Raw genomic sequence first — 27218 nt, 5'->3', positions numbered from 1 at the left:
TTGATTTTTTTCCCCTCAATTTCCATTGCATTAACTGGTCATTTATCTACATTAGCTTTCATTTGAACATTTTGATTACTAGGAAATCTGTGAATACAATCTGCATGAGAAACATTCTCAAGGTTTCATTTTCATCCCAGATACACAGGTAGTGCTGACAATACAGAGCATCCTAGAACACCTGCCACTCCACATGTTAGGTCTGGGAGTATAGTAGCAAACTGTCAAAACAGGAAATAATGTGTGCTCATGGTATGTAGGCGTGCTTATAACGTATTCTTTTTACAGTGATTCATAACCACATTCTGATCATGATGTGTCATCTGATGTTTTCTATACACTAGAAAGAAGAAAGGAGGGAGGGAAGGAGGGTGTTAAAAAAGGAAGAAAAGAAGAGAGGGAGGGAGGGAGGATTTTAACATTCATCTACTTCGTGACATTTTGCCTGAAAATTTTGTATTTTATCCATTCTTTGAGGTGGGAAAATATCTTTCTTTTGTAGCTATAATGCTTTGATTTACAAATAATGACTTTCATTCCATGCTAAAATTAAATTCAAATCAACGCGACCCTGTTTCTTACAGATTAAAAAGTTGAGATATTTAAAAGGCACAGATCTTCTGTTTTCAGATTTCTCCTTTCTCTAGATCAAGTTAAAACTTTAACAACATGAAATATGAAGAAAAGCCTTATAATTTTGAAATAGCCACAGAATATTATTTGGAATTGTTTTAGCTTTATCATCTTTAAATGAAAATAACTTAGAACCATAAATTACACACAAATAAAATCAATGCCTTTATTTTGTTTTGTTCTTCATACAAGGAATGAAAATTATATCACTATTCACCGTATGAATGGCATTTACAATATAAAACTGCTATACACCTTTCCATAATCTAGAGCTCCAATTTAAAATTTCACATCTAAATTATTAGAAAATATCAGTTGACACGACACATAGTTAAAAGTTAATTCATTGATTACTTCCTGTCTCTCACATTTGTCTCTTGCAGCTTTTTAAAAAAGCGAGCAATTTTTGTGATGTTCATTATACTGACTAAAATAACAATACGTATCACAGGCCATAGTAATTTGATTATGGAACTCGCTGGGTGGTTTTTATTTTTATTTTTTAAAACAATATAACTGCACAAAATTTGAAATAGTTTGTTTCACAATAACTTGAATTCATCCTTTAGCAAAACTGCCTTGCCATTTAATGTATTTAAAAAAATAAATATTTGAAAAAGTGTATCCACAATGTTCCTAAGAAATGGTTTTGAATTCCAGAGTCCCAAGGAGATGAATTGGCTGTCAGATAACAATGTGCTTCCATCAGATGGACTTGGCAGTTGTAAACAAAAGGAATTTTCTCAGCTTTTCCTCACAAATATGAAATATTTGCTCTCGGCCAACAGCTGGGGTGATTTAAAGAAGTCCTGCATATATATTAGTTTTCATTCAAAATTACAAATCCTCCTCCCACTCTGAAAACATCTGACTTAGTCTTAGTACAACAGAAAATTGTTCTGAGATGAAGTGACATTCCCTGGGGAAGTAAAGTCAAAAACTAGTACCTACTTACAACTCTAATCAAATTTCAGATCACACAGCATCTGGTTAATAATTTTTTAAGAAAAGTTAATTTATTCAAGATGAAAGTTCAGATGATACTCTGAAGTGGCTTGCAAAATAATGAGAAAGTTTGTTTAGTTCCAGTGTTCTTGAAAATATTTAGAACTACAGTATAACCAAAATAGAGACTTCACAAACAGCCATCAAGACTCCTTCAATGATTTGGAAATTGTTTAAGAACCAAAATAATAGATATTTCCATGAGATGACTAAAAGGTACTCTTGAAAACACTGTTAATGTTTAAATGGCAATTTATACTATCATTTATCTTACCAAACATTTAAATTATATTGATATTGTTAAACGAATGGACTAAAATATCTTTATAGGTTACTCATTAGGCATTAGCTATTCATATAGTCTACAAAGGAAATCAAAAATACATACTTTCAGAGTATTTTCATATATTTACAGATAGGTTAAGAACTCACGAACTTTGTTATGAACTCGACCAAATGTTTTTCTTGTTTTTATTTCCCCAAAAAACCTAGTTAAAAGTAGTGATTTTAAATTTACTTTTCATTCCACAATTATATCCCCTATATTGTCATATTTATCATGGAGATAGCTTTACAGTAATACAAAGTAGACATTTCTGTGTTTCACTTGAGGCTATAAAAATGTAATCTATATATCTATAAACATCTTAGAAGTTAACAAGCTATTTTTCCACTTATGGACAATTATACCAAATTAACTTCTGCACTTGGGCCCAGCGAACGTGAATTTGTGTTATGCCTAAAATGAACATATTTCATTATTTTAAATATTGTACTTAAAGTGAATATTTGTACTTAAAGTGACTATTAGGGCAGGCAGGAAATCTTACTAAAATAATTGTTGCTACTTTTAATAGACCTGTTACTTGCTTTTAAAATGCAAACATACTAAACTTGAATAATCAAGGCAAATAAAACATGGAATTCATACTTCAAATTAAAGTCTATAATATATCCTAATTATTTCAGACAGAGGTTTTGTCTTTTGCAGACATATACTGTAAAAATGGTACTCAAGTAATATATATAAATCTATGAGATTGTATGTCTGAAAACCTATATCTTGAAGTCTGAAGTCTACATGTAATCTTCTTGGAAAAAAAAGAATCAACATTAAATGACCACATTTTCATAACATAGTTTTTTACTTTAATAATCTTTAACTGGTTTTTCCAGAAGAAATATTTAAAAACTAGGATAGAATAATGAAAACTATGAAAGTTATTAACAATGTTCACCATAAGTGTTAAATATCAAAAAGCAAACCTTTATCAGTAAGAATTTAAAATATTTCTTCAAATGTCACTAATGACACACAAAGCAACAGCATGGAAATTAAAATAACCATTAGCAAAACTTCTCTTTTCCATAGTGCACCATTAATGTAAATAAAAGAACCATCTTTCTTCCTTCATAAGCAAATAAAACAAACCAGATAAACAATAAGAAAAACATGTACATCTTTAAATAACAACACACTGGTTACCAAGGAAATCAATGTCTGAGGAAAGTAAATCTGTAGTTTTGTTCTTTATTTCAAGTTGGTACTTTTTATCCAGAAATTCTACTTGTTGTAAAATTAGTCTGAAAGCCACTCATTCATCCTCTTTTTCTTTCAAAAAACTTTTCAAAAACTAAGACATGAAATTGAAGATGATCCTGGAAATTCGAGTATTTTTTAAAATACAGTTATGTTGTCATAAGTTTGGAATTGAAAATACTTACAGTCTCTCTAGTTCTTTAAGATCCTGGAATGCTCCTCTTTCAATGGTGCTAATCTTATTCTCCATTAGCTGACTGAAATGTAAAATATAACATGTTTCTTAGTATTTCCACTCACCATCTAAATACATTTAAATTCAGCAACTAAAAACTTGTAAACTCTTTCCCTTTCTAAAAGTTAAATTTTGCTCTGATTTGAGACCCAATCTTAAATTTAGATGATATATTTCAAGGCATTCGGGAAGGGCAAATGGCTATGTCCGCATCACAAAACTTTCATAGAAAATACTAACGCAGTTTCTCTTGGGCTTTACTAGTCAAAACTCTGACCCTTAAACTATACCATATCTGAAGAGCAACCCATGACACTGCAGCTTTTATATCTGTTTCTTAGTACACCGATTTTTCAACTTAACTAAAGAATCAATGTATAGTAATTTATCATGCACATACTTCAATTCTGACATGGATATACATCAGCAATTGGAAGAATTCATAATGGCCAAAATGTGTCTCTTAAAAGGTGAACACTAAATGCACAGTGGTCAAAACTATATGGCTATTGAGATGTCAATATTTACAATCCTGTGGGTAAAAACAATTTTATATTACATTGATTCTCAAGTGTTGGTTTACTCACAGTTAGTTTAACTCATTAATTAAAGAAGTTATCATACTGTAGCAATTTTATAAAAGCTACATAGATAGATATAAAATATAAAAAGTTTAAAATATAACAAATGCATTTTTATAGCTAAACATTTTTTCTACTAAAAATGATATTGAAAACCTCGATTGCTTGATTTTAATGTTTGAGGTTATATCTAATTGTTCTTTGCTAAAAATGTCTGAACATTGTTATCTCAATAATAATAAAATGCAGATCTATTTACATATTTTTAGGTAATCTCAAGTCCTAAAAAGTATCAAATGTCTCACATTACTTATTCATATTGTAAAAGCAATTATTCTATATTTTTATGTGCATAAGGCACTTAGGGCATGCTATAACAAAATTTTGAGGTCATTTCTAGAATATTGTTTCTATGGCATGCATCCAATCTTAAAAGTCCAAATCTTTATTAAAAGTTGTAGTACAATGATAAACACAAAAGAAACTATGACCTTTTAAAGTTTTTATGTTCCTGTCATCAGAAAAGTTCTAAAAACTGAGACCAGTAACAATTCAAAATAGGAACCTTAAAAACAAAAACAAAAAATCTCCAAAGTACAGAGGAAGGACACACTTACAGAACTCTTAGGTGTCTGAGACCAGCAAAATCTGTCTTCGTAATCCGTGTGATGTTATTTCCATTCAAATCCCTAAGAGAAAACCAGATAATCAAAGTTCTATTTTATTTCTATCAATATCTGGTTAAACAAAATAAAATTCAAAGTAAGTTATAACTTTAAGACTAAAAATTAATTCAATTACTTGTTTACAAAGTAAATGGGGAGAAAAGGAGACAACCATTAAAAGAATATTTTTAAAATGACTCAACGCGTTTACAAAGTTCATTTTTGCTGGCATATGACAAGAAAATGAAGTAGTTATGCTATGACAAAGAGTTCACTTGTGTGATTTTTTTTTTGAGTGTGTGTATGAGAGTGCTTTTGATTTTTGTGTATATAAGGGTGGGTATATTAATTTCACAGGTATTCTGCTATTTTACTATTATTGTTAGGCACACCCTCAGAAAGTTCCCTTCAGGAAGATAAATTCACAATTTTCTCATACTATTTATGAAGAAATTTTAAAAATTCAGAACACTATCCTTAGGTAGCATAAAGGCTAAACTTCCTAAGGCAAAGAAAAAAAAAGTTAGTGCCATCAAAAGAACTGCACTTCAAAGACTTTCATTTATAGGCATTTACCTTCCAACAATTCTATGTTTGTGTAAAAACTAAACTCTTCATTTGCAGCTCAGGGAACCCCGCTGTGACTGTAAAGTGAAAACTACTAGCGGGGGCAAGAATGGAAATGGTATTCAGGCCCTGACATTTTTGTCCAGATTTCAGCACCACTTTCCCTTCGTGAGTCACACTCCCCTTTTCTGGCATTTCAGGTCAAGATCTAAATTTGACCTGTTTCCAATCATTTCAAGTAAAACCAGGCTTTGCTGCGGTTTGCATGTTCTTTATGGAAGTAAGTTCTCTCTCATTTTTGACTTTAAAAATCTGCACGTTAAACTGTTTATTTTGTCAAGGACAGAATTTTATAAGCCAGAAACAAGTAAACTATTTTCTAAGAACTTTGTTGATCTCTCATAGGTATTTTTTTTTCAAAGACCTGAAATTCAACAGCTACTGTTCCCCCCCCAACAGTGCACTGCTTTTTTGTTGAGTAAGACATGTTAGTGCTTAAACTTTAAACTTTTCTGAATAGCATGAAATGACAAGTGCTAAAACAGAATTCTGCATTGCTTCTCTTCCTTTCTCCCAACTCCACTTCTCCATGCGGAGCAAAGTACCATTAAGTTGTTCCTAAAACTGTTGAGGTCTTTTAACCGGCTATTTGACATAACAACAATCTCTACCCCTGACCCTAGACAAGATGTGGATCACATCTTGACAAGACACGCCTGGGAGGACCCCAAGTAGCCTAGCACTGAGCTTGGGAAGGAGGGAGGGGAAAGAGTGGAGGGCGACCCAGTGAGGCTGGAGGTAGGGGAACATTTTGCAAAGGAAGAAAGGGCTGAACCTGGGCCTTTAAACTGAGGACAGGAGAAATGGGTTGGATAAGGAGAAGGGAAACTCCAGATGAAAGGGGCCATGCGGGTGGAGACGGACGGGTCAAGGCGCGTCCCTTCTTCGGCCCGCAACCCTCACACCTTAGGGGTCAAAGAGGCCGCGGGAGCCGAGTGCAGGCGCGCTCTCCCCGCGCCCGCCACTCCTGCCCGGCCCACGCGCAACCGCGAGAGCCGAGCGCGCCCAAGGCGATCCGGCGGGCGCGGGGCTGCGGCCTCGGCGTTGACAAAGAGAATGGCTTCCATGCTCCACTTCCCTGAACTCGGGAAGCGCCCCACCAGGAGCGCGTGGGCCGTCAGCACTGGGTCTGCGTTTACTTCTTCATTAGAGACTCACAGAGACAGGGAGGCGGGGACGTCTGCGGGCAGCAGAGCGCGAAGAGGAGAAGGCAGGGGAGCTGCTGCCACGTGAAGGGACGCAGAAACTGCCAGAAAGGTGGATGGGAGGGCACGCGGGCTCAGCAGAAAGGGCCACAGCGGCAGCCGATGGTCGCGGGGTTGCCAAAGCAGTCTGTCCCGGTTCGGCTGGTTCCCGTTGGAGAACCAGCACTAACTTCGCTTAGGCGATGGGACGAGGTCCTCCGCCGCAATCCCCGCTCAGACAAGTCCCTTAAGGCCTGCCTCCGCCGCCTCCTCCCAAGAGAAAGGGGGGGCGGGTGAAAGAGTCGCAGGGTCTGTCCGCGGCGGCTACTGTGCGAGCTGTCGTGGTCCTGGGGTCCCTTTTTTCTGTCGTCTGTGATAAGCACCCTCAGTTGCCCCATGACCCTTTCTCCCTTCTCTTCGTCCCCAGGAGGGTGACACAAAGCCAGGGAGCGGAAGTTTCTTTTGAGTCACCCAGCCGGCCACTCAGCGCCAGCCCGCGACAAGAGTGGGGGCTTGGCTTTGAAACCGACCTGCGAGTGTTGGCAACCGCAAAGTGACTCCGTTTACGAAGTCTACGTAACAAAGTCGCGTCTCACTTGCCCCAGGTATCCTCAAGTATTTTTCTCCCATCTCCCCGCTAGTTCTCCAGCCTGAGAGAACGCTCCCGCGAGGGGGTTGCGAGTGGTGGGACAAGAGCAGGGAAAAGGGACCAAGCGAAGCTGCCAACGAGCTCGCCCCTCTTTGGACAGTGGCCCTTCCCTGGACAGTGCCCTCCCGGAGAGCCCAACCCCAGGATGCGCGTGCAAAAGCGCCAGTGAGAGCTGCCCCAAGCACAGGACCCTACGCCGAGACAGGGGTCTGGAGCAGGGACGTGAGACCCGGAGGGGGAGGGGGGGAGGAGGGCGAAGAGCGCATACTCACAGTCTCTCGGTGTTGCGGGGGATATTCCTGGGCACGCTGCGCAGCGCCAGTCCGTGACAGTCCACTGTGCTGCCCGAGCAGGAGCACTGCGCCGGGCACGCCTGCGGCGACACCTTGGTGAGGATCGCCAGCACTAACCCCAGCGACAGGGAAAGCGTCTGCCAGCCAACGCCGCGCATCTTCCCCCGCCGCCTCCTCCCTCGTCGGCGCCGGGGGTTTTTCTTTAGCTCGTTGCTCCGAGGAAACCACGAAGTGTCTGAGGCCCAGTACCCGGCGCGGCGCTAGCAGCCCAGAGTGCCAGGGGAAACGTGCACAAAATAATAGGAAACTAATAATATTCAAGGCACTGAAGCCCACACAGGCACACGCCTCCCACCTCCCTCTCCACCCTCCTCTAGCAGGGCGGGAGCTCCTTGGGCAACTTTAGGTCCTGAGGATCAATGGGCCTGGTCAAGGCTGCAAAGAGACCCCCGAAAGCATCGGGGAGGAGATAACGTGTCTTCTGTCTCACGAGGATCAACTTGGCGGTAAAAGAGCTGGGGTTCCCAACGATCGCGAATGTGCAGGGACCGGTTGTGCGGGCGGAGGAGATGTTTTCTGAGCCCACGCACTCCTCTGCAAATCCGATTCCAGTGGGGAGGGTACGAGGCAGAAGAAGGGAGCTCAATAGGGATGGTGGCTCCAATCAAAGTGGACTCTCCGAAGCTAGAAGGCGCAGGAGCGCCGCGGGCGCGGAGCTGAGCGCGCCAGGCGACTGGGCATGGCGCGCGGGGGCGCACGGGGCGGATGCGCAGCCCGGGGGGCACGGGGCGGCGCTGCGGGCCGGCGGGCTCCGCTCACTCTCGCGGCCTCTCTCCCGCCCGCGGCTCTGCGGCAGCCTGTACGGGTCCTCGGGATCTCCCGACAGCGGAGGATGGTTTGCAAACACACATGCACGTCGCTAAAGGATGTCTAGGCAATCCCGCCTCCTGCCTGGCGTCCTTGGCGACGCTCTGCACCAGGGCCTGCCCCGAGGTCACGCAGTAAAGACAAAAGGGCAGTCGGACCGCAGCAGCCCGGCAGGAATATCCACTAGTCAGCACCCCCGCAGAGGAAATCCAAGAGGGCAAGTTGAGGACGAAAGCTCCTGCGGTGACTGAGTGGGATTGGCTGGAGCAGACAGGCTGGAGGAGTGGAAAGGCAAAGGCCAAGGTGGAGGTGTCCAGGACCCAGGTCCTGCTGGGGTGTCCTGGAGAATGGCTAGGTGGCAGGCGGGCGGGTGGGACCCGTTACTCCGGTCACAGCCCAGGCGGCAGCTGAAAGGCAGTCGTGTGCGTGCGCGCGCGCTATCAGTTCCTCTCGTCTCCCGGATACGCCGCAGCTCCGCAGCGGACACCTGATGGCAAAGGTGGAAGAAATAAGAGCCTGCTCCGGGCGGGCGCAGCCTCTCAGCCACCCTTGGCAGCCTCCCACAAGTGGGTCCTCCTTCTCAAAGTGCAGGAACTTTTCCCAGGCTTTGGATGCCGTCCCCCACGGCCACAGTGGGAGTCCGCCAGCCGACGTCGCGACGCCGCCCGGCTCCTAGCGCTGCACCTGACTCGGCGGCCGCAGTCCCGACAGACAGTCCGTCTCCTTCCAGCCCGCTTCCCCTCTCCCCGCTGCTTTCGGCGCCTCCCGCTTGCTCCGTGGAGGGAAGTGGGGGAGAGGGAAGACGGCGACACGGAGCGGGGGCTCGGCGGCTCTGTCGACTCCGGAGTCCCTGGCAAGTGTCTAAACAATGGGGCGGACGCAGCAGTCTAGGTCTCGTTTGGCTGGAGGGAAGGTGGGTTGTTGTTGTAACTGGAGTTGTTCTCTCCCGCTGCCTGGCGCTGAGCGCGGCCAAACAAAAACCCGGCCCGCGCCTCTGGAGCCAGCTGCGGGCCCGGGACGCTCCCCTTTCTCCTCAGCACTCCCGCCGCGCCGGGAAAGCGCGGCAGCTCCGGCCTGCGCCCGGGAGCCTCGGCGCTCCCATCACTCGCCGCCGCGGCCGCCGCTGCCTCCACTGCCGCCGCCTTTTTTTTTTTTTTTTTTTTTTTCTTTTTTTTTAACCTCAGTCTGCGGCAGACACCGCCGCCGCCGCCAATGTCCGCCGTCCGGGCGCTTCCTAAATAAATAACCCCAAGTCCGAAGTTAAGCAGGCGCGGGCCTTATATAGCCGCCGGAGGCCCCGCCCCTCGGCCCCGCCCCGCCCCGCGAGCCCGGCCCCGCCCCCTGGCCGCGCGCTGGGAGCCCGCACCTCGCCGGGGAGACGCGGAGAGGTGCGGCCGGGGCTGCCTGCGCCAGGCGGAGGCGGCGGCGGGCGGCGGCGCCGCGCGTTCCCGTGCGCCCCGGCTCGCGCCCTCGCTCCCACGCCCGGGCAAAGTTTGCAGGAGGAAAGGGGCTTTCGGGAGCCCGCCTCCAAATCCTTGGCCCCAGGGGTGACCGGGGTCCAGAGATGGTCGCTTGCGGGGCAGAACGGGGAGAGGGCGGCTTTGGCCGAGGTTCATAAATAGCGCTGCCAGTGCCTCTGCTGCAGCTTTTGCGATGCTAAGGGGGCTGCTCAGTGTTTGCAACGCAGCAAAAGAGGGAGAGAGATTATGATTTAAATTAAAAAAAAAAAAAAATCTACCGAAATAGATCTGCCTGCGCTCACAGACACACACATGTGTATTTTTGGGAGCTGAAAAGTTCAGAGTTTTTGCAAGTTGGAAAACAGCATTTTTCAATCTTTTTTTTTTGCCTTCCCATCCCCAAGCCACCGCCTTCTGTTTAACCCTTTTTCTATAGTCACACACTCAACAACACTCTGCCCAGTTGAGGATTGAGTATACAATATGCTTTCAAAGCTCTAAGGGCTTGAATGTGTCTGTGCGATTTTACTCTCTTATGGGGGAAAGGAGGAAAAAAAAAATAAATCCCTAGCAACGAACATCATACCAGAACGTTTTCTTTATTTCAGGGCAGTTCTAGATATTTTTTCCCCACTATGTTTTGAAAGAGAATTTCCTGGTTTCTTCTTGTCTCTTTAGTGTGATGTGTGTCTGGCAACAGCTACCACTCTCCCACTCCCCCAGCGAAATCAATGTCACTATAGGTTTGAAATAACATCTAAATGAGCCGACTCTTTCCCCTGATTTTAAAACTCCTCATATCCTCCTCCCATTCCACCTTTAAAAAGCTTTCCTGGGAATTTGTGCAGGCCCCTAGCTAATGCCAGCCTTACAGTGTGGTAATTATTTGTATAATTATCTGTAGCTTCCTTGAAAGCAAGAGGACCTATCCAATTCATTTTTGTGTTTCCAGCATCTAACAATATGCCTGGCACATAATAGGTGCCATGATGATTAACAGATTTCTTTAACTCAAGAACATACTCTCCAATATCATCATTAACATTTTTCCTAGTTACATTTTTTAGAAATGTCCATTCGTGATGGCTACCTCTGCCTATCTCATTTTGCATGCCTTGGAAAACTTAAAGTAATTTTTAGGACATTTCCAAAAATAGAGTAATATCAGAAAACTGAATTGGAACTCATAGGATAACTCATTTTAATGCCATAGATTTATGTTGCTCTATTCTTTTAAAGACTTCAAAACATTTGACATTTATTAACTCATTTGTCCTTCTAGATTTTAACTTAAAGGTCTGTTATCTAACTTCCTTAAGAAGGAGAAGAAAGCAGAAATCATATTTTCTTGTAAAGAAAATGAGATAAACAAGTACTTGTCATTGAGGAAGGATTCTTTCTCCCATTGAATTTTTTTTAGTCTGTAACAGTAATTCAGTGGTTAAAATAGATTTATTGCTACACTAATTCATTTAATTTCACAACTTTAATACCTTGTCAACAACGAGATGTATTTGTTTTCAACTTTATACATCACATAGAATCATTGTTCTCTTTTTAATTGCAAGAGTACATCCTGCATGCCAAATATTCACAGGTTAATATTATTGATATTGTTGCATAAATGAAATTCATAGACATGAGTTCAAGTTAGATTTTCTCTGGCTTACTTTCTATTCTGTGTAAAGCCAAGAGGGAGCTAAAATAACTTTCATAGCAACATGCCTACAGAAACATCTTTTTAAATTTGCTGCAAATTTAAATAAGAAGATATATCCAATGAATTTCATTAAGAAAAAGAAGGAAGACTGTAACTAATTCCTGAGAAGCATAGCACATTTTTTGTGTCATCAACTTTTCAGTTAATAAAGGGAAATTTACACATGAGTAATCAGGTTCCTTGTTCTTAAAAACATTATGTTATTTCTTCACTATTATTGCAGGATGTCTGTTAGAGGCTTTGCAAGTTTCAGGAACATTAACTTCTAGGTCTTAATTTTTTCTGGATTATTTTGCTCCCATAAGAGCTCTGAGTTTCTCTTTGCCTGTTCCATCCAGACTCAAGAAAGCCTTCTGTGGTGCCTCTTGTCACCACATGAGGTCTCCATAAATCCTGACCTGGATTAAGCAGAAGTGGTATCCACTATAGTCAACATTCAAGTCTCCTATTATCTTCCAAAGAAATGCAGTTGCTAGAATAATTTACAAACAATTTAGGCACTTAAACACCCATACAGTAAAAAAAAAAAAAAAAAAAAAAAAAAAAAAAAATTCTCCTAATTTGCATTTTTGGACAAAAAAGATTGTGAACTTGGGTTATATGGGAAAAGGGAGTATGAAAAGAGAATCCATAAAAAAGAGGTAAATATGAGGAAAAATTATAGCTCTTTTTTTAAAATAAAGGAAATAACACTAATAGCATTGATCAAATTCATGGAACTTACAGACTAATTCCTTGGGCTTAACAGCATTCAGGCTACTGTCTATTTTTTTTTTTTATTGTTGCAAAATATGTTCGTTTTAATTATCTAATTTTTTTCACAACATCTTTGTTTTGGAAATGTAGATATGGAACTCTAATGTCATAGATACTAAGATTTAACTAAAATTTGTTTCATGCCTACTAAGTACCAAGTGCCAGGCTATTTGCTAGAGTCAAAACCACAGGGATGGCTGCTATTAACTCTGTACAGCAGAGGATGTAGTTCTTCAGCCAGGTCACAGCTGATTAAATGGCAGAGCTGCAACCAGAACCTGAGTTCTCTGACTTCAAATCTCAATTGGTTCTCCTTTGCCCTGCAGTATCTATAGACCTTCTGGAACTCTTGGGGACCAAGGCATCTACAGTTCCTCAGGAACTCTTACCCTCTTTGGGGAGATGTTCATATCTTTGTACACACTGTTTATAATTATCTTTAGAAGCAGCAAAGAGCCAGGGTACAGAGCACCAGCACACCAACGATACTGAAACCCAACCTGCTTCTGGAGACAGCTTTAACTATCAGATGATTCTCTAAGTCAGTGGTTTTCAGAGTGTGGCCCCTAGATCAGCAGCATCAGAAAAATCAGGGAATGTAATTAGAAATGCAGCTTCTCAGACTCCCACGGAATCATAAATTCTGAGGGTAGAGGCCAGAAGTCTGTGTTCTAACAAGCCCTCCAAATGGTTTTGATGCTCACTCATGTTGGAGAGCCACTGCTCAAGAGACACTCTATGGTCATATTTGAGCCACCTAAGTATGGAAAACGAAGGAGCCGAGATTGATAGATAGCATCTGTTAAATTGGCTTCAGATTTTCACTCCTGGGGTTTGACAATTGAACATTCCTGCTAACCTCTAGGGGGCACCAAAATATTTTCATGTACAACCCCACAGAGGCAACAAGAGGTTAGTTTCATTTCCCAAGGAAATGGCCTTCAGAAGTGGAAAGGGCTTTCTAATTATCACATCTCAACCATTTAACATTTTATTACATTTATGTTTTTTTTTCCAGTTTAATGCTGCGTATGTGTGGGAATGATGATCCCTACTTTTCATGATTATCGTGAAGGTTAAGATAATACCTGTCAAAATAACAGCACGGGGCCTAGCACAGAGTTAGGTGTTTATTAAATAAAGTGTTATGTTATTATTTCATTATCTGTATTACTATTAATGGGTGAAAATTTCTAAAATATTTTATTTGTACTCTGAGAATAGATTATATATTTGCATTAACTGTTACTGTGATCAAGTAGTTTCATGTACTTAACCCTGGGAAAGGCTGGGCTGAAGGCTGTATTTTAAGAGAAGAAAAAGTCAACTTACAACAATAAATCTCTGCCCAGGCCTACATTATTTCATGAAAAGAACAGTGGAGATGGATATAATTTGTTTCATGATATATAGGTCCCACAATATAAACTACTCTTTTGAAAGAGTGAAGTTAGGTTTCTACTGCCACAATATTAGTTTGTGGGTTGTGTAGTGAAATTAACATGAAAAGTTCCAAACCTGGATCTGCTTATAAGTGGGAATGCTTAGGCAGCTTTGGATATGCCACTTAGATCTTCTTGCCTTAGTTTCCTCATTTATACAATGTTGGGATGAGACCACTTGAATCATTAAATTCTTCTCAGTTATTAGTGATACTATAACCATATGTATTAAGTAATGTCTATTTTCCAAACACGGGGCCGATTGCCTCCTACCTCTTAGCTGCTTTAGTTTTCACTGCAGTCTTCTGAGTTAGAGACTATTTTTATCCCCAGTTTATAGTGGAGAAAACTGAGGCTCACAGGAATCCATTCAGTTAGATATGTTCTTATCTCTAGCAAGCAGCAAAGTAGGCACTAGAATTCCAGTTTGACACCAAATCCCATTTTAAAAACATTGTAATACACGGCCTCTCAAATTCTATGATTTGAGTGTCCGGTGCAATGACTTGTTCTATATATAATTAAAACAAAAATGTATTGGGGAGGAGAAAGTGGAGTAGTTTTAAGTGACATTTGAACATTAAATATGTAAGATACTTGAGCAAGAACAAAAAAGAACATACTGTTAATAGAAAAACTGTAGTGGAAAAAATAAAGCAAAAGATAGTTAACACTCAATGATTCAGGTTAAAAAAATACACACTAACATTATAAAGCCCAAGGGAATATACACAGCAAAAAATTTAATAGTTTTATGAGGTTAAAATGAGTTTTAAAGAATTTAACCATTGAAGAATAGGAAATACAGTTGTAAATGTTTTTAATTGTCTGCTCTTTTGACTCTACTAGATTTAATAATGTGCCCCCTGGATTTTCACAAAAGAAAAGAAAAAACTTTCTGTTAGGAAGGAAGGGACAGGAACCCTTCACACCTCCTGCAGGCAATCCTTCTGCTAGATTGAAAAAGGTTGACCCTCGTCCTACAGGGTCATAATATCAGGCTAAAATTACAAAGAAATTCACTCTAGTCTGATATAAACTCAAAATAAATATTTTTAAATCCCAAAGCTAAACATTATATATTTTAGATAAAAAATCATCTCTGATTAACAGGCAGTTCATAACCACTATTGGAAAAATATAGCTCAAAGTAAATGCCTGCCTGATGTCCAAAAATCTATTTTCTCTTATAAAAAGTCACATCAGTATCTTACTTAGTGCAAGAGTTGGCAAACTACTTCTTTCAAGAACCATATAGTGTTTTGAGCTTTGCAGACCAATAGGCAAAATGAAGGCTATTACATAGACATGCAATATAATGAAAAGAGAAAACATGTTTCCCCAATGTCTCACTGTCATAATTAAAAACATAAGGGTTGATTTTAATTTTTTTGTAATACATGTCAACCAATGAAAATTATGGAAGTCTTTTTTGGGAGGATAACATTTCATTTAATTGGGGTTCAAAGGAAGTGTTTCCTATCATCAAATGGATTGCAAAATTTCACATGTAAAATTATTTTTAGCTCACTGGCCATGCAAAAACACATGAATGGGCCAATTTGGCCTGGTGCACATAGTTTGCAAATCCCTGCCTTTGTCCAAAGAGGTGATTATCAATGTAAGAGGTCTTAGTTTCTTAAAGGGTTAATATTCAAAGGGATGTTGTAAAGATAAACGTTCTGAGCTCCACAGTGGCTGCTCTGTGACAAGCAGTAAATGTCTTCCTCAGTATTATCTACCAGCTCTCCCTATTTCCTTACCTCTGAAATGCAATTCTGCAAAAGCACTTGAAAAAAAATTTAAATTAATTTAATTTTAATACAAAATAAATTAGTGTAAGATATGCTGCATATCCATTTCTTCCATGTGAGCTATGCTTATCTGTTGGGCCAGATGGTCCTCATGTATAAAATCGAGATAACAATAAGTAACATTTATTAAGCATTTATTATGTACAGGCATTATCCCTAGTGTTTTACTTTATTTTCTTATTTAATCATCCTTGAAAACTATATTACCTTAGACATGAGAAAGTCAAGGGACAGAAAGTTTGAGGTTAAGCAACCTGCTCGATGTCACACAGCTAGAAAAAGGTAGAGCTAGGATCTTAACACTGAAAACCATGGTCCAGAGCACTGGAACTCTTACTAGTTCATGAATCATAGGACATTTATGATAATAAAATGAAAATTATGTATGTGAAAGCACTAAATAATAAAGTATCAACGTTCCTATTTGCATCATGAGTGTTATTTTTAATTGAAGATAGTGACTGCAAGGCAACATACAAGCATTTAGTCAAGAATCACAGCAGTGAATATAATCTGATTTGAGCCAATTCCTTTTATGCCTTTCTTTCCATATTAATAGGATTATTTCATTTCTCTTCATGACTTGATTTACACACTCCTTAGCTACATAAAACCAAAGGAATATTTTCCCACCGAAACATGGAAATTGTACAACAATTGAGATACGAGTGAAAAACAAGCCTGTGAATTTAAGCAAAATCATTATTTGAAGAAGCATCGTTAAATATAAAGAAGTTTAAATTTTCCATAAACACAATGGCTGAAGACATAGATATTCTACTTTTAGGTCATGCTAACTAGTCACATTTTGTTTTGTATGAAGAATCAATTCATAAGGCTGTGTTTTCTTTATTGCAATTATAAAATAACACAACAGAAAAAATGTTCCCAAGTTTGATTTCCCAAGCAATGCCATGAAAAATTATGAAAAATGATATGCAAATCCTAATGACATTTGAAAAAGTATATCAAAATAACTTTTAAAAGCTTGTTCATTCATTATAAATTGCTTTATTTTGTAATTAAAGTAGCTAGTATAGTTGTAAATCTATTAGAGTCACAGCCATATCTATCTTGGTTTTTTTTTGCCCATGTATGTGCACACATGTGTGTATGCGTGTGATTCACTTATATATTCCTCTTTCGTGGTGTCTTTGTCAGGGTGTTACTAATTTTAATGTTTATTTTTCTTACCTCACTTATCAAATGTGAAAAATAGGAGATTGTATGTTACTCTACCTCAAAGTGGTAGCAAAGATTAAGTAAGTTAATAAGTAAAAGCACTTAGAAACTTTCAGTTTGGGAAGAAATGACATAGCTCACCTTTCCATGCCCCATCTCTCTATGTATGAGTAAATGTCCTAGAAATAATTCAGTGGACAATGATAAAATAACTAAGAGAGCTGAGAAGAAGATAAACTAACTATAGAGCCCATGACCTGAGAGATGACAGCATAGTGGGTTTCCTGGTTTTTTTTTTTTTTTTCCATCCCACATTGTGCTGGAAGGGGGCAAGCCCATGAGTGACCTTGTGGGGAGCCCAACACTTTCTCCATGTCTAGGGTACCATCTGGCTGAGATATACCTCAAGCAGAAGCTTCAAAGTCCCCACAGGCCAACACAGGGTCTCCCTGCAGTTTACTCAATGTCAGATGGAGACCCAGGCTCAGCTCTTCCGGCTCTCCCCTGCTCCCTTCCCTACCCTCTTGCAGAAGAAGATCCAGGATGCTCCTTCAGCTCCCACAAGCAGCACCAGTAGGAACTGAGCAGGAGCCACAGGGACACCAGGGGAGCAAAAGAGACAAGAATTATAAAGGCAGTGTAATTCCAAACTAAACTGTCATTTGTTGTTTAGTTCCAAATCTACACTGTTTTTGGAACCAAAGCCCTCAGAAGCCAGAACCTACATGTTAGAAGTAAATACGGTAACTACAAGCTATTAATTAAGTAGAAGGGTAAAACTGGAGCAAGAGCTTCCTAACATAATAACAAAAATGTCCAGGATACAATAGGGAATCAGTCATTATATTAAGAACCCAGGAAAACCACAATTTAAATGAGAAAAGACAATCAACTCATGTCAACTGATGCCAACCTGATGTTAGAAAAAAATATCAAGATATTTCTTGATGGAAAACACTAAGAGAATTTGTCTTGCCAGCAGCCATTCCTACTATAGGAAGAAAAGTGATCAAAGAAGAAATTCTGGAATTTTCAGGAAGGAAAAAAAAATGGAAAGAGTAAAAATATGGGTAATGGTAATACATTCTTCTCCTCCTCTTAACACTTTCTAAATCAGGTTTGAAATAAAATTATAACACTGTCTTTTATTACTCTCAATGTATATAGAGGAATTATTGCAGACAATTATAAATGGTGAGGGCAAAAGGATGGAAAAGGAGGTAAGGTTTCTTCACTTCACTCAATTTGGTAACATATTAACAATATTGAACTATGACAAGTTATTTGTATACAGTATAATACCTAGAACAATCACTATAAAAGTGTACAAAGAAATACACTTGACATAGTAGAAATCAAAATGCAATTGTAGTGATCATTGTAGACAGGAAGGGCATGCCTCTAACCCCTCGCTTGGGTGAGGCAAAGACATAAAATGTAACCAAAATGTTTGTACCCTCATAATATCCTGAAATAAACATTTTTAAAAATTCAATTGTAAACAATGTTCAAATAATCCACAGGAAGCTAGAAAAAATAAAAGAGTGAAATGAAAATTATGAAGAAAAATAAAAAACAAAAGTTTAAAAGGTAGACTTAAATCCTAAGATATTAGTCATTACATTAAATCTAAATGGTCTAAGTGCATCAAATAAAAGAAAGAGTTTGACAGAGATTGAAAATCATGACCCAACTATTTGGTGTCTATACGAAACTCATTTGACATATAACAATATAGGTAGGTAAAAAGCAAAGGGATGAACAAATGCAAATATATCATATAAACATTAAGTGAAAGAAGGTAGGTGTTGCTATATATATTTCAGATAAAGTAGATTTCAGAACAAATAAATTTACCTGAAACCAAGAGGAAGGGCAGAGGAATTCTTCCAATTGTCGGGAATTTACTTGGGTGGGGCAATGAGCTAACCGCAAACCTTTGCTTCTGGTCATTGCTTGCTTGCTACACCGCTGTATGGGGAATTATGGGATGAGGTCATTAAAGCATGGGCAACTGGCCCATCAGGCAATAGAGGGCAACCAACCCGCCAATTATTTCAAAAGGCAATAGTGGGCAACCAATCATTTTAAAGGTCAACGCATGATCCATGCGTAGTCTGCTTGTGCGCAGCTTGTGCACCATGGGGATAAAAGGCATGCCGTTGTTCCGGTTGGGGTCCTTGCCTGTGAGAGTGGCCACTGCATTGGTGCTCTGGGGCTTGGACCCTGGCTAGCTAGAAAATAAACCTCCTCTTGTGTGATTGCAAAAAAAAAAAAAAAAAGAGGGACATTACCTAATGATAAAAGATTCAATCCTCCAAGAAGACATAACACTCAAAAATCCATATGCAAAGTTATAGAGGTAGAAAGAGATTAGTGTTTGAAAGGGGTTAGAGAAAGGCTTGGGGGAACATGGATGTAGTTATAAGGGGTACCACCAAGGAGTTTTGTGGGGATGGGACAGTTAAATATTCTGATTGTGGTGGCGTTACATGAAACTATGCATAATAAAATTGCATAGAGCTATACACGCAGACACACAGATACACAAATATGAGTGCATGATAACTGACAAAAATTGGAACAATGTCAATAATCTGGTTTTGATCATTGTACTCTGGTTATGAAGGATGCTAACTTTAGGGAAGATTAGGTGATGAGTGCATGAGACCTCTCCATGCATTTCTTTGTAACTTCCTGTGAATCTATAATTATAAAATAATAATAATAAACAGTCAAACACATAAAGATACATGCTGTATTATTATACCATTAATGAAATCAAAACAAGTAAAACTAAAGAGCTTTATTCCTAAACAGTATGTAGAGCTAAAGATTGTATACCGAGGAATGGGGTAAAAAAAGTTCTTAAGAAGCCATAATTATGGGCTTTGGGTCATGAACTATGGGGGATGGGTATGGAAGATTCAGACATGAGAACTATTTATGCATAGGGGAGCAGATTGAGATAGGAAGGTGGCTAATGGCAGTGACTCAAGGCATGGGAGTAAGACTGGGAATGTGAGGAGTGTGTGTGTGTGTGTGTGTGTGTGTGTGTGTGTGTGTATGGAACTCAACAGGACAGGGTCTAAGAAAGATTTGCAGAAGGGAAAAATGATGTCAACCATTAAGAGTGAGAGTACAGGAACCGGAAGGATGCAGTGAGTCCTAAAGGGGACACACACAAAGAGATAAACAGTAAACAGAGAAAGCTGTGATATAATATGCAGGGGGAGGGGGAATATTGCAGATGGAGAACAGCTTCCAGTGAGAATGTGGCTTTAGCTAGGACTCTACACACCTAGAGATTGTTCCTATAACTGTTCTCAATTAGTTGTAGGAACTGTGTAGGTCATTTAAGCTGGCTGAGTCTTTGGCCTGTGATCATGATATGAATGATAAGGCTGGACTTGATGATTTCTAATGTCATACGAGTATGGGAGTCTATGATTTTGTTGTCACTATATGGAACAAATAAGCAACATATTTTAGATGTTATCTTTATTTGACTGTTGACGATAACAACAAAGAGTAAAATGTCTTTAATGGTTTGGAATTTCTCACTTCAGGCAAAACCAAAAATAGGCAAATGCTTAGGTGAGGAAAGGTAGTGGGAATAATCGAAAAGAAAATGAAGGCTAACAAACCTACGTTCCTAAATCTTTACAAAGAAAAGTTCCCATGAGTTAAAAACAATGATTTTATGTTACCAAAGGTAATAATATTTAATAACACCTTTACATATGTTTTAACATTTCATCTTCACAGTAATAAGGATGTGAGATAGTTATTATTCTCACTTCTCAGTAAAGAAAACAGATTCATACAAGTTAAGGACCTATATTAGGTAACATGAAAAATAAAAATTATAGGAGTTTAAAAGAAGAAAACTAGTAATTCAGTAAAAGTTAAGTATACCCCTTCCCACCCAGCAGAGTGGAAGTAGCTTAGAAACCAGGAATTTTCAGATGATTTTGTCAAGGTACCGTTATTTCCTGAAAATTCATTTCGTTTTCTTACTGGGTTCATAGATAGACTACATATCCCACACTCTGTTAAGTACAGTTGTGTGACTGAGTTCTCTAAATGGCTATGCCACTTCCAGGCCTGTGTTTTAGGATGATGCCCATGCCTGATGTCCGTTCTTTTCCTCTTTCAGCCAGGTGGAAACCACAGTGAACCTCAGAAGCAGTTCATGCTTTGTTCATGTAGATAATGAAAATGCACTAGTGGATGGTGGAAGAAAGTAATGGAAGAACCCTGGATCCTAGAATGTCTGAGTGCAGCAGAACTGCCCACAAGACCTGGAATGCCCACCTCGGAACTTTATGTGAGAGAGAAATAGGATAATGTCTTACTCAAGCCACTGTGTTTTACAGTGTCTTTGTTATAGAAATTTAGCCTCTTATGCTAAGGAATGCAGGCATCCTGTAAACAGTTTGACTTTTTGGACAATCCCCCTTTGCATTATGGAAAAGTAATTTAGCATGAATTTTAAAATTATTAACTAATATAAGGTCTTTTGCTTTCTCCAACTCTTTGTTAAAATCTAAAGTGTCTGTACAGCTCTGAGTAGTGATATTATGGAGAAATGGAATGAACCAGCCCCTAAAAGAGATGGGACCTATGCTTTCCTCTATCCCTTTTGAATCCTTTGAAGTGATGACATCATACACGCATGGGTAACTGTAGCCCATACATTTCAGGATTAAATTAGTAGAAAAATAAGTGTTTGCTTGTAGTGGAACAAGGAAGAAAATACATGTGCTCATGCTCACAAGCACACACACACACAATTTGGAACAGCAATTTGTAAATTTTCTTAAATTTACCAGCTCAGTGCTTTCAACCTTTGCTGCACACTGAAGCAATCTGAAAGTTTTAAAAATAGTGATGTCTACATTCCATCCTGTATTAGTAGGGTTCTTCATAGAAATAGAACCTATAGAAAAATGTATGTGTGTGTGTGTGTGTGAGAGAGAGAGAGAGAGAGAGAGAGAGAGAGATTATAAGGAATTGGCTCATGTGATTATGGAAACTGACAAGTCCCAAGATCTGCTTTCAGCAATCTTGAGTCTCAGGAGAGCTGATGGCATAGTTCTAGACCAAAAGCCAGTATGCTAGAGATTTAGGAACACCCGATGTTTCAGTGTAAGTCTGAAGACAGGAGAAAATTGATGTTCCAGCTCCAGCAGTCAGGCAGAAGAAATCCCCACTTATTTAGGGAGGGTCAGCCTTTTTGTTCTAATCAAAATTAGAACTTCAGCTGATTGAATTTGGCCGACCCACTTGGGGGGGGGCAATCTGTTTTCTTCAGTCTATCAATTTAAATCTTCAACTTATCCAGAAACACTCAGAATAATGTTTGAACAAGTATCTGGGCACCCTATGATCCAGTCAAATTGACACATAAAATTAATTATCACACACCCAAAGGGTTCATTGATCCAGATTATATCCTGAACATCAGAAATTTTAAAGCTAAGATTGAGAACCAATACACAGAGGGTGGTGTCCCTTGTAGAAGACTGAGGGGCTGTGGTGACTGATACTAGGATTTTCCACTTTAAGTAAATAGAATCTTCCCCTTCCTTAAATTTCTGAACATATTTTTATCAATATTTGTTAGTTTTAATAATTAATATATAAAGAAAACTTCAATTACTTCTTCCATTTTTGGAGTTCATGGAGAGATAGAGAAATAGGTCTTGGGGGGAAATGTACAGATCAGTATGCTATTAATAACACAAAAAATCATGCTTAATAAAACTTTACTCAAACATTATTTTAGTATAATATATTGCTTAACTTTGGAAGTACAGTAGGAATGCAATATGAAATCTTTAGAGCCAGTTAAATGAGTTAATACTGCTTGTGTTCCCCATCATGGGAATATAGACACAGTGAAATAACTTAGTTCACTAATATCAGCCATCAGAGGTAAATATAAGTCAAGAGTCCTTTGTAGAAAACTTCTTTAAAAACATGATTTTGTGATTGGGCATGTATACTATTGGTTTTCTTTAAGAAAATTTCAACTTTAGGATGTCATGTATATGGTTTATCAGATAAGTATACCTGATGTGTGTGTGTGTATATAAATATATATTATATATACTTCTCATATATATATATTTCTGAAATATGCATGATATGTGATATTTGTTTTTTGCTTAGTCAATATCAGTTCATTAATTTACAATGATGTCTTTTTCATTTACTTATCTGCTAGACATTACTATAAATTCAATTTAATATTAATAAATTTGAACAGATATGAGATACAACAGTATAGATATTTCACTTTTCCTGAGCAGTTATATAAAGAAATTTATTTATTTATAGCTGTTGAATGAAACCTATTAACCCTAACAACTTAGGTAAGAAATGTGAAGAGGTAATCTTTATAGTGCTTAAAAACCTTCTTTTTAAACTATATTGTAATCACATAAGAGATAGATTCATAAATTGAAACCTTCTTAATTGGCAATTAAAAGCTGTAGGACAATGTTGTCTCTCTGTATTTTCAGAATTAAGTTCCAGCTGTTTTGAGAAAGTAACCAGAAGATTGAGAGAAAATGCCAAGTATCCTGGGGAGAAATTAACCACATTAGCTTTCATTATTCTAAAATCATTGTGCCACCTGCAGTAGCTGTAAACACTATAGATGAGGTAAAAGATATCAAATTTAAAAGTTAATCTGCTTTTCACAGGGCAAAGTATAGAGCATGTTTCTGGGTCATAGGGCCAACAAAGTCAGTGCAAAAATAAATTTGATCTAATATTCATGATTCATAATGTTTCTTTGCCAGTTTAACAATTAAATGTCTCTAATATTTATATCATTTGGGGAAATGCTCCATTTCATTAAAGAAGGTGATGTGTTTAATGCCACTGTAACAATCAGTATAGTCTAGATTATAATGTGATAACAACTCCCAACTCTTTATGGCTTATAACAACAGTAGTAATTTCTCCGTCATCTACCTATATGTCTGTTCCAGACTGGCTAAAACTCTACCTTAAGGTTACTCTCTCTGGACTCAGGCTGATGAAACAGCTACTGTATCAGACATTGCTGGCCATCATCGAGTCTTGCAGACAAGGAAAGGCTCAGCCTGCAAATGGCATCCTACTTCCACCATAACCCGTTAGCCAAATCTGTCACATGGCCCACTTAACCACAGGTGCCCAGGAGGCTGAAAACTGGAAATATTTGGTAAAGAGCATTAAGGACTACCACTTTCTATCCTTCAGATCGCCTAATGTTTATCTCAGTCTATCTCCCCTAGGCAAAATATACTCAGCCTCTCTCCAAAGATGTCAATCCAAAAACTTTGTTTTGCCATGGCATCACGCTCAAAGCCTAGGCTCTCCAGGTATGATGCTGTAGGCTCCACATCTAATCTGATTGTGATTTCTTTTGCTCTGGGCAGGTATGAACTTAAAACATTAGTTACTTTTCCATGATCTCCAAATATACAGCAGTAGAACATGGACAGAATAATTGCATTCATTAAACACTTTCGTTTGAAAAAATGAAGAGTAGAAGAAGATATGTGGCAGACATAAATCTGATGATCCACAAGAGTTATGAAATCTCACCAAATAAAGACCTTCTTCCTTAGAAGATGGGAATGGGATAAGAATGTTCCTTGATTGGATCCTGATCTTGCTCAGTGGCAGGAGAGTCTCAAGCCTATTATTTTTTCCCATGCTTGTTTTCTGTGTCCTATTTGCCACATCTGGAGTGGGCATTAGATAAGAATACACCATCCTTAGGGGCTGAGTAGCTTTCTCTCTTGGCCCCATGCCTATAAACAGAAGAGAATGCTGGGTCATTTTAAGTCTCTCACAGCCTCAGACATTTATAATTCAGGTTTATATTTTCTCCAGTTGTATGATTTTGTTAATAATATTCTAGGGCTTTTCAGCTATTTGATTCAGTGTGAAACATATGATGATAGCTGCCCACAATTCTTTTCTAGTTACACTTTTTTAGGTTGGCTTTATCATTTTGCATCTTCATACCCAGGCCTCTCCTTCTCAATACAGTCATGGGTGCCTTGGGTATTCCAGGATTAGGAGAGAGAGACTCATACTCAACCTCTTCCAGTGATTGGTGTAATTGTAGAATATACACCATCGCAATCCATTCACAAATTTTTAGCAATAGGCATGACTAGGCCTGCCAGGAGAAGAGAACAAATGGACATATCCAAATATTTAAAAAATTATAAATCAAGTTAATGAACTGTTAAATAAATATACAATATCTTATACCTTGGTCTTGACATTATTAAGACAAAATTGAAAAATATGTATAGAACGGTGGTTTTAATTTAACTGAAAGATGGAAAAATATCAAAGATAACTATATTAATTTCTATATTAATTACTATGGGCCATGATTCAATTTTTTTTGATGGACTGGAAATGTTTAGCTTTGTAATAAAATATATAATTCAGAAAGTATTATATATTTAGCCAGAAAATAAATTCTCCCTTAATTTATTTTCCATGTTGTTATAACAATCAAGATTTTTCATGTAATTTGTGTTTCAATGATATTAATGCCAAATTAAATTACTTTATAGTATTTAGATGGCTTTTTTGGCATAAATTTCAACTCAAAAAAATTTTGCTGTGCAGTGGCAGTAGAAACAGAAATTATGAACAAATTTTGTACATAAATATTTAAATTTAGAAAGGGACTCTGGGCTGGGCTCGGTGGCTCATGTCTGTTATCCCAGCACTCTGGGAAACCGAGGCGGTAGGATCACTCAAAGTCAGGAGTTCAAAACCAGCCTGAGCAAGAGAAAGACTCCATCACTACTAACAAATAGAAAGAAATTAATTGGCCAACTAAAAATATATAGAAAAAAATTAGCAGGGCATGGTGGCACATGCCTATAGTCCCAGCTACTTGGGAAGCTGAGGCAGGAGGATTGCTTGAGCCCTGGAGTTTGAGGTTGCTGTGACCCAGGCTGACACCATGGCACTCTAGCCTGGGCAGCAGAGTGAGACTTTGTCCCCACCCCTCCAAAAAAACAAAAGAAAAAAAAAAAAAGGGACTCCGGATTTTTACATATCATGTTCAAACATGGTAAAGCAGTTCCATTGATAAATTATCAGATCATATAAAATATTCAAAATATCTAATTTTATGTGTGAGTTGCTATAATTTCTATTATAATTTTACTATCTTTCAAAGGTGATATTTAAATCCCACTCTATTACTTATGTTGTATTTTCAACTTTTAAAAAATTATATGTTATTAAAAAACAAAAGAGAGCAGTATTTATTCAGTTTTTATCAAATTTCTATTCCAACATTGTATTTAATATTAAAATGGAAAGAATTAAAAGTCAACACCAAAAAAGCAAAAATAACCCAACTAAAAATGGGCATAGGATTTGAATAGACATTTTTCCAAAGAACATATATTAAAATTGTCAATAAGCACATGAAAAGATGCTTAACATCATCAGTTGTTAGTGACATACAAACCAAAACTGAAATGACATGCCACGTTATACATACTAGGTTAGCTATAACCAAAAAAGACAGACAACAACAAATGTTAGGAAGGATATGGAAGAACTAGAACCCCCATACATTGCATGTGGGAATATAAAATGGTGCCATTGTTTTGGAAAATAGTTTGGCAATTCTCCAAAATGTCAAGAGTAGAGTTACCATATGACCCACCAATTCTACTCCTGGGTACATGTTCAAGAGAACTGAAAATTATGTTTGTAATAGTATTATTAATAATAGCCCAAAAGTGGAAATGACCCAAATGTCTATCAGCTGAACAGAAAAAAAAATATGGTATATCTGTACAATGGGATATTATTAGGTTATAAAAAATGAATGAAGTTCTGATATATGCTAAACATAGATGCAACTTGAAAACATTGTTTAGTGAAAGAAGCCAGACCAGACCTAAAAGGCCATATTTCCATTTGTATGAATGTCCAGAACAGATAACTCCATAGAGACAGAAAGTATATTAGTGGCTTTGCACTGGTGGGGTTGGGAAGAAGGGAGGCATGGGGAGTGACTGATAATTGGTAAGGGGTTTCTTTGGGGGGTGAAGAAATATTCTGGAATTAGATAGTGGGCATGGTTGTGCAACTGTGAATATACTAAAAACTACTGAAATGTACACTTCAAAAGATGAATTTTATGATATGTGAATTGTATCTCAATGAAGCTGTTATTTAAAAATGTGAGAAAAATTAGATTATGGTGATGGTTGCACAGGTCTGTGAATATACTAAAAATTATTGAACTGACCATTTTAAATGGGTGAATTTTATGATATGTAAAATTATCTCAATAAGACTCTGAGAAAAAAAGGGCCAGAAAACAGTCTATGTAGAAATTGGTGATTATTTGTAGTCTTCTTTCTCCTTTGTGTCCTAAAAAACATTTTTGTTTTCTTGTACCAATGTCAATATATTTTGTTGCAATGTCATTTTTGCTACATAGTTCTTGTACAGGTTCTGCTGATTTAAAAACATATATAATGATTTATATAATATGTATATTTAAACTT

The 27218-nt window shown here is 38.6% G+C and overlaps 1 protein-coding gene across 2 annotated transcripts in view; it reads right to left on the bottom strand.

Annotated features, from left to right (window-relative positions):
• SLIT2 (slit guidance ligand 2) overlaps positions 1–9534 on the bottom strand; it is a 345517-nt gene extending 335983 nt beyond the window's left edge. For both annotated transcript variants that reach the window (XM_012737490.3, XM_012737492.3), the window contains exons 1-3: positions 7392–9534; positions 4612–4683; positions 3364–3435 (exon numbers count right to left, since the gene is read on the bottom strand). In XM_012737490.3, the coding sequence (XP_012592944.1) occupies positions 3364–3435; positions 4612–4683; positions 7392–7570 (323 nt within the window). In that variant the 5' untranslated portion in view covers positions 7571–9534. The remainder of the gene's footprint in view (positions 1–3363; positions 3436–4611; positions 4684–7391) is intronic.
• Positions 9535–27218: the final 17684 nt, after the last annotated feature.

The sequence above is a fragment of the Microcebus murinus genome, chromosome 3, assembly GCF_040939455.1.
Source record: "Microcebus murinus isolate Inina chromosome 3, M.murinus_Inina_mat1.0, whole genome shotgun sequence".
In the NCBI taxonomy this organism is placed as follows: domain Eukaryota; kingdom Metazoa; phylum Chordata; class Mammalia; order Primates; family Cheirogaleidae; genus Microcebus; species Microcebus murinus.
Note: the sequence above shows the minus strand (reverse complement) of the source record. Positions and strands in the feature narration are given on the sequence as shown.